Source organism: Meleagris gallopavo, chromosome 6 (genome assembly GCF_000146605.3).
Source record: "Meleagris gallopavo isolate NT-WF06-2002-E0010 breed Aviagen turkey brand Nicholas breeding stock chromosome 6, Turkey_5.1, whole genome shotgun sequence".
Lineage (NCBI taxonomy): Eukaryota > Metazoa > Chordata > Aves > Galliformes > Phasianidae > Meleagris > Meleagris gallopavo.
In genome coordinates this window covers 44,868,892-44,877,539 of record NC_015016.2, presented here as the reverse complement: position 1 = coordinate 44,877,539, position 8,648 = coordinate 44,868,892, and the positions used below count along the sequence as shown (strand labels likewise).

Genomic DNA, 8,648 nt, shown 5'->3' with positions numbered 1-8,648 from the left:
TTGAACAGTAAGAAGGATGATTAACTATAGGATAAAAGACAAAAAACTGTAGGTTGGTTGGAATGAATATTCTTTTACTGGGAAATTTTTGAAAGAGACTGAATCGTTTGCATAAGCAACATGCTCTACCCCGACCACAGCAGCCCAGGAAAGTTCAGTGGACTGTGCTGTACAGAAAGTAACACAAAATGAATGTAATGGTGTTATCCACACTGATAACTGATGATTCTTGAAAGCATACAAATCTTTTTGCTGATCATATTTCTGAAAGTAGCAGCATCTGGCCTCTTGGCAGTCTATCTCTTTTGTCAGAATAGAGTGTAACTCTTTCAGCAGTGTCCCTGAGCCTTTGGTACCAGCAGATATCTCTTTAACTGCTACGGCATTCAAGTGAAGTAATTGCCACCACGGCCTCAGGGCTGGTCAAAGAATCATAGAATTGCACGAGTTGAAAGGGATGTTTAAAGGTCATCTTTTCCAACTCCCCTGAAATGAACAGGGACACCTACAGCTACATCAGGTTGCTCAGAGCCCTGTCCAGCCTGACCTTGAATGCCTCCAGGGATGAGGCACCCACAACTTCTCTGAGCAATGTGTTCCAGTGCTTCACCACTGCTGAGTAAAGAATTTCCACCTAATGTCTAATTTAAATATCCTCTTTTAGTTTAAAACTATTCCCCTTTGTCCTATCACTATCAGATCCTGCAATAGTCAGTCTCCCTGCTGTTTATAAGCTCCCTCAAAGTACTGGAAAGTTGCAGTGAGGTCTTTCAGAGCCTTCCCTAAAGCTAACCAAACCCTGCTCCCTCAACCTTTCTTCGTAAGAAAGGTGCTCCAGCCCTCTGATCACTTTCATGGCCCTCCTCTGGATCTGCTTAGCAGCTACACATAACAAATTGCTCTCTTGTAAGACCCACATCATTTCTCATTCCATGTACCTCCTGTAAAATGCTGGCAAAAGAATTTCTAGTTGTAATTCACATCAGTGGGATGTAGCCATGTGACTGCCAGTACAACAGAAAGCTTCATCTTACCTGAGAACAGCATTTCCTCTGTGGAGCACGCTGAATCGTGCAATATTCTGTATTCACACAGTGATATTTCAGTTGGATGCTCGTAGCAGAGAAAAAAAGAAGTTCTTTTTTGTGTCTGATTTTACTTTCTAACATAAAAAGTCAGTATGTGCCAACCAAAATTACATGTGATTTTTAGGTATGGGAGTTCTATTTATGTTGAATGTAATAAAATGTCTGAAGTCTTAGTTTCAGGCTGATTATTTGGTGTATAAAGAGATATTGATTACTGTAGAGGGGAATTTCTAGAAACATTGCTAAGAAAAAATAAAAATATCTGAGATACATTACAGATATAGTCACCTCACTGTAAGCAAAACCATTTATAAAACTAATATAGATATTTATATAGATATAAAACCAGATAGATTTTCCACAGGAGAGGGAATTTCTAAATGACTTTTTCCCTCCCAGTGTATTTATGAAAACAACCTGAAATACCAACCAGACAAAGAGATACAGGTACTTCATCGTGAAGTATCGAAAGAAAAGATTCCAAAACTCATCCAGGAAGAAAACCTTCTGTTGCAAGATTCACAGGTGAAATGGAAAATGTACCAGAGCCAGTTTTAAATCAGATTATTCAGGTTGTGTTAGCAGTACAACTGGGATAGTACAGGGCCCAGCGTTGCTCAGTTTTTCAAGCTTGTTTTCTGTGACACTACTGTGGACATCCTCTTGATACTTCCATAGATTCTTGCTTCAGGAGGATGCCCTACCTGAATACTTCTTCTCTCACATACTTTTATAATACTTAAAAATGCTAACAGAACTTGTGTTTAGATTTCTCAAAATTGTATTTAATCTCTCTTTGAAACGACATTATATTAAGAATGTGCAGCATACTTCCTAAACTTTCCATCAATCTCCATCAGATCTGGCCAGAAGATCTTATTTGCTATAACCCAGGATGGCCTTTCCTAACATTTTTTGACATCCTATTTTGTAACATCTTGACACCATGTATTAGATGTGAAATGGCCCTGAGCACCAAACCATGCTACTCAGGCTGGCAGGATCTGAGCAGGATCTCCATGGAGCCCACATATCCATTCTACTTAATTTCAATTTCAGATGCAGAAGGAGTTGACTGCAGTATGTATAAAACTCAGCACACAGTAGCAAACAAAATGTATAGCTTTGATCTAAAAATACGTGATTATTATCTGGCTTTGGGAAAGGCAGATTTGTGCTGCAGATAAACAAACAGATGAGTGACTAGCAGAATTCAGTGTATCTGGTGTTCACTGAAGAAACATGCAGATGCTCAGGAAAGAGGTGAACTAGTAACAGAGAGTTCAAAACCACCACAATCATAATTTCTCTAATGATCTCTTTTTTGCATTTACTGCAAGATCATGCTTGTTTTTAAGAGAATGGTTTGTAATGCTGTAATCTACTGCAGGTTCTACTCCCAAGGTTTTCAACCTTTTTCTCTAGGCTGGAGGATTTTTGAATAACCATCACAGCTTGTTCCAAGTGTGAGATTCCACCATTATCTCTGAAGTAAGAAGCAGATTGAAAGCTCTTCTGGCTTTTCAGGTGGGTTCTCTGTTATTCTCATCTTACCTCAGTCTTTATGTGTTCTTTCATTTTTAGAATATGCACAAGGAAGATTTCAGGAATATTACTGAAGAGAACATAGGCAGCAATGGCACCTTTAATGACTTTGCCCACACCAACACCACAAGAGCTATCCTGATTACCGTCTACTCAGTTGCCTTTGCTGGAGGTGGGATAGGTTCCACTGCAATGTCATTTGTGCTGGTCAAGATGAACAGTCTGTCTGTGACCACTACAGCCATCATTAATCTAGTCGTGGTGCATGGTCTCCTTCTCCTCACAGTCCCCTTCCGTCTGCACTACTATGTCAATAAAGAATGGATCTTCCACATGCCATTCTGTAAAATGGTGAGTGCTATGGTGCACATCCACATGTATCTGACTTTCCTATTCTACGTGATCACACTGGTGATCCGGTGGTTGATCTTCTTTCAGTGGAAGGATAAGGTAGAGTTTTATAGGAAGCTACATGCCATTGCTGCAAGCGTCGCCGTGTGGGTCATCGTCATCGTCTTCATGGTGCCACTCTTTTGCATTCAGTATGGGAGCTCAGGGACGTATGATGACAAAGCATGCTTTAAATTCCACAAGGAGCTGAAGCAGGACAGTGTGAAAGTTCTGAACTACCTAACCATTGCAGCTGTTGCCTTAATTACTTCTGTTCTCCTGGGCCTGCAGATTTTTATTCTGGTCAAAGTATCAAGAAAACTCTCCGCCTCTCTCTGGTCACACCAAGAGTTCTGGGCCCAGGTGAAGAACTTGATATTCATCTGCGTCATCATAATTTGCTTCCTTCCCTATCACCTCTTTAGAGCCTACTACATAAAGTATGTGAGTGACAGTGAAAAATTAGAAAGCTACAATGAAGTTTTTTTGAGCCTGACTGCCCTCAGCTGCCTGGACCTGCTGTTCTTTGTGCTGAGTGGAAGCCGTCTCTTCAAACAAAAGGTTGGCATGCTTCGAAGCAGGCTGTCCTGCTGCTAGCTCCAACTGTGTGGGGACCTGGAATCTGGCAGAGCACAGTGCTGGAGAGACACGGCACATCCATTCTCCAACACGTTGAAGCGGGCACTGGAAACAACATAAACCTGCTCCCTAAAATAATGAGGTGAACCACCTATCACATCTCCGATGGTTGACTGGGGACCTACCTCTGGGATTTCCTCACAGCCCTGCTTAGTGAGGAGTGGGTACACCTTGAAGAGTCGGAGGAAAGGGCATGGCCTCAATCATATATATATATTTTTTTTTACATCAAGCTTTGTGAACTCTAAGGCACCACAGTGAAACAAGAGAATTTGCAAAGTATGTTAAAACACAGACACAAAAAAATGCAATTTTTAAATGGATTTTGGGACAGAGTTTTGAAATTTATAGATCCATAATATTTTCCACATACATATCTTATTTATTTCCTGCAAACTCTCATAAAATATTGATGAAGCTATTGTTCCACTTAAATGTGTCTTTTACTTCACTGTAAAGACAAGTGTAACTTTCCAAATGTACTGAGCAATCCAAACAACTCTTTAAAAAAAATCTTTAAAAACAAACTATCAGCACCTACATATTTCTTTTAAAAGATTTTAGCAGAATCACTTTCAGGAGATATTATCATTACAACAGAAAAGACTTTTGTTCTTCTCTTTCCCATACATCTCCAGCAGAGAAATTACACATCATCACTGAATATTGCATGTTTAGACTAAAAGCTACAGAATTGTTCAATTTTCAAGAAATACTAATGCTGAGAATCATTTTATTTAAATCATTCAGGCAACAGTTGTCCTCTCTTAAAAGGTGAAATAATTTATGTTTCCAAGGTAAATGTAAAGCATTTTTTTTCACCCGTGTTGATTTCGTGCAGTTCTGAAGTTTGTACATAATTACTTTTTTTGGCATCTAACATGAAATCAATTCTGTAAATGTTAGTAGAACATACAGTAGAACAGTAGAACCTAGACTAGTTGAAGAAATTAGAACTCAGATTGGAAGGATAGAGAAATCTAATGAACCTGGTCTATCTAAAAAGCTTACTATATCTCAGTGACACAGTGTGAGTTGCTATTTCTGAAGAGAGAATTAATCTGTATTTGAAAAGAGGAAGAAAAAAAAAAATCAGCAAAATAATTCTATGGAAGATATCCAGAATTTCATAGCTCTTCTGTTTTACACCTATCCCAAAAAAGACTATGAAATTCTGAGTGCTGTAACACAAGACAGCAATGACTAATTTATCTTTCTTTCTCTTGACATCTGTAAATTCTTAATCTGTATTCTTAATTTAGTCAGTAAAATAATATCTTGATATTTTGACAAATAGGTTAGTGGCTAATTAATTTCCAGTGGAAGTCTCCTCTCACAATGCTGCTGAAATCCACCTTATCTATTTCTGAATCTTTCCATTTCTTGCTATTTCATCATGTCTTTCTCACCATACAGCAATCAAATAATAACTGTTGGATCTTCCTGTACCTGCGCAATCTTACTGCTATCTTACATTGCTTTTGATCCCATCAAAGAGTGATGTCCAAGATGGTTACATCACAGGATCCTATTTCTTCCAAATTCTTTCTTTCCCTGTCTTCCTTCCTGCTTCCAGCTCTATTGTATCTCTCAGTAGATAATCTCTACGAGAGATTATTTTCAGGTCAGTCTGAGTACTGCTACATGACAATGAATATTTGTGATTTGGAAATCACTGAAGTTCACAAGGGAGACGTGGGGATGCTCACATGGCCCACTCTTGGCAAATTGCATGGATCACAACAGCTGTTAAGAGAGAATTGTGAGAGTTTGCAATGTGTGTGAATCTGAGACAAAACTGTTTGAGGTGTTTGCCACAAGAGCAGCATGTTAAAGAGGAAGAGAACCACCAGCCATATTAAACAGTAACTGAAACTACAGAGATGTTTAAAAGGAGAAAGTCAGCTTGAATGTGTAGTTTGCTGACTGTCAGTTAACTATGTGTCATAAGAAAGCAATAAACTACTTTGACCCATATTTAGTTCACAAACACATGAACAAAACAGTTTTACCCTGTAGCAGGAGAGAAGACATATGACAGGTTGCGCTCAAAGGGGTTACAGGCTGGCAGCCAGTCACTAATGGGGTTCTGCAGGGCTCCATTTTAGGGCCAGCTCTCTTCAATATTTTCATAAATGATTCAGATGCATGACTTGAAAGTATACTAAGGGAAGTTTGGAGGTGACACTAATCTGGAAGGAGCTGGTGATGCCCTTGAGAGTACAGAGGCCTTGCAGAGAAGTCTTGACAAATGTGAGGGCTGGGCAGTCTCTAAGCATAAAATTTAACAAGAGCACCGGATTCTGCACCTGGGGCATAGCACTACTCTTCCAGTGCTGGAGTTCAGGAAGCATTTGAACAACGCTCTCAGTCACAGGACTCAAATTTTGGGTGGTCCTGTGTGGAGCCAGGAGTTGGACTGGCGATCCTCGTGGATCCCTTCCAACTAGGAACAGCCTATGATTTTATGGTACATTTCTGTTTCCTCATGTAGTGACATCTTTGGTGAAGAAAAATGTATTATGTGCATTCTGTAAGCACTGCATCTTTGTAACGCTATACTATAAATCTTTTTATATAATAAAGCGTTTTTATCAAAGAAAATAGCTTTGTACTCAAAAAAATAAAGCATATATTTCAAACAGCATATCCTGATCATATAGCTTAACTAATCTTCTTGTATGTCTTAAAATGGGGAGTAGTTCAATTTTTGCAAAAATATTTGCAATACCGTGGCATCACAAAATTACCACACAGTGGGTGCTTTTTTCTCAAATAGAAATTGATGCTAATAATTATAATGTTAACTCATGATGCTAATGAGCAGAATTAGGGGCATGATTTGAGTTGGCAAGACTAGTCAATACAGTGTTAATATTTCTATGGGACAGTCTGACAAACTTTACATCAGCCACTCATCTCACTTTGTGAGCCTGGTAGAGAAAGTCTCCCCCTGCCCAAAGAGAAGGAAGTCCTGGTTAATCCTATCAGGAATCGCCCTGCCAGCTGGTGACAGAAGTGGTGGTCTCTGTTCTTGCTCTGTCCCACCCTCCTGGGCATCTTTTCTGTTCACTCCCCCTGGGAGGGCTAAAGGGGGATTGGATGTGCTGCCAGGCAATGCTGCGGAAGGAGAAGTCTGAAAAGCTGCTTAAAATTAAAATGTAGACAGGTCCAGATCAGCATCTGAAATGTAGCCAAGCAGCTCCTGTGAACAGTGATGATGGAGGAAGCAGTATGGAGCTGCAAGCATCGAGGAGCCAGTCCATAGAGGAAAGGGGAATTTCCAGTTATCACCAACTATTTGGTCAAAGGCACCAAAGCCTAAAAAGACACTGATTTTGCTAACTTTCTTAACGTTATGGAGGAGGTTAGAAAACAACCACACAAGAACAACAGCAAAAAAAGAGCTCTGTTACAGCAGGACATATAGGGCACAGGCCCTGCAGAAGGTGATGGGGAAGAGGATAGGAAGGCAGAATATGAGCATATTTCTGCCATACAGAAACAAAATAATAGACTGTCTCTGGACATCATCTCATGCTGTTTACCAAACCCCTAAAGCTGCCAAAAAAGTGGAACTCCCACTGACAGGAGCAAGCTAAACTTCCATTACTCTCTGTTCCTACATCTACATCATCCTTTCAGTTGCATAAATCTCTCCAGCAGTTCACCAGTGAGCCATGAAAAATCATGTTAATACAAGGATAAATACAACAAGCTTGCTTTCTTGCAGTAATACTGGTTTAGGGTATTTAATCAGACATTAGTCCTCCTTGTCTCATCGTTCTCAAGCTCCAATTTTTTTCTTTTAGGTAGTTTTACCCAGACCCTTATCACCTGATGTAACAAAAAATGGCTTGTAAACTAAATTCATTTTGCATGAACGAAGTCACCCCTGCAGTAAATTGCCTTCGGAAGTTTAAACCCAAATTGAACATAAACTTTGTGTTATGATGATACTGTGAAAGCAGATATTGTGAAAAAAAAAAAAAAATAAAAATAAATTTGCAGTTCCTTCAAGAAATATCTGTTTCAACTTCTTATTACAGAAAAGGGATTGGAGATATAAATCATGCCAAAAAATACTGGCCATATTATTACACTGTTCAACTCCGTGCTTTACTTGGGGACCACCTGAAATATCTGACCAAAGAATCACAGAATGGCCTGGGCTGAAAAGGACCTCAAAGATCATCCAGTTTCAATCCCCCTGCTATGTGCAGGGTTGCCAACCACCAGACCAGGCTGCCCAGAGCCACATCCAGCCTGGCCTTGAATGCTTCCAGGGATGGGGCATCCACAGCCTTCTTGGGCAACATTTCCAGCTAGCATTTAATGAAATGCCTATATGTATGGTTCTAATGGGGGAGGTCAAAGATCACCCAAGTGGAAGATAAAAATTAAAAGTAGATCCTAATTTTACAAAGCAGAAATTACTTCACAATAGCCTCTATCATAGAAATCAGCATTTGTTCTGTGATCTATTGTGCCTTTCTGAACAGCCTGGGAAATAAAATAAAATGAAACAAAATAGCTATTTCTATTGTATTTTAAGCTAGTAACTTTAAAAAAAAAAAAAAAGCCAGAGATTACTCATTTTTTATAATACTTTCCTACTATTTTCTGTCATTTACAAAATAACTGGAAGTAATTTTGAGAAATGTTTGAGATTTTAGTCATTTTGCAAAATGTCTGGTTTCACAATGTGGCTATAGCATATATATGAGAAATTGGTGCAAGAGCAGTTGTACATAAAATAAGTAGTCAAACCAGATTTCTCCACTTGCTAACTAATAAGTGTCTCAGGACTTTGAAGTAATTTACAGAAGAACTTTACAAAAATATAAGAAATACTCCAAGTACGCGATCCCAAAAGCTGAATACGATGCAGCTATTGCTAATATAAAAAAGGTAAAACAAAATCCTAAATCAAAGTCAAGATGTGAATACTTTCTGCTTGCAAAGTAAGTATGGAGGATTCAATCT

General features: G+C 39.0%; 1 protein-coding gene across 3 annotated transcripts in view; it reads left to right on the top strand.

The window, feature by feature from the left end:
* GPR141 (G protein-coupled receptor 141) overlaps positions 1-7,665 on the top strand; it is a 21,315-nt gene extending 13,650 nt beyond the window's left edge. For 2 of the 3 annotated variants that reach the window (XM_010713027.2, XM_019616643.2), the window contains one exon: positions 2,673-7,665. In XM_010713027.2, coding sequence (XP_010711329.1) covers positions 2,673-3,620 — 948 coding nt within the window. In that variant the 3' untranslated portion in view covers positions 3,621-7,665. Of the gene's footprint in view, positions 1-1,498; positions 2,580-2,672 lie in introns of those variants that run through there. The other variant, XM_031553986.1, reaches the window with a different exon arrangement.
* Positions 7,666-8,648: the final 983 nt, after the last annotated feature.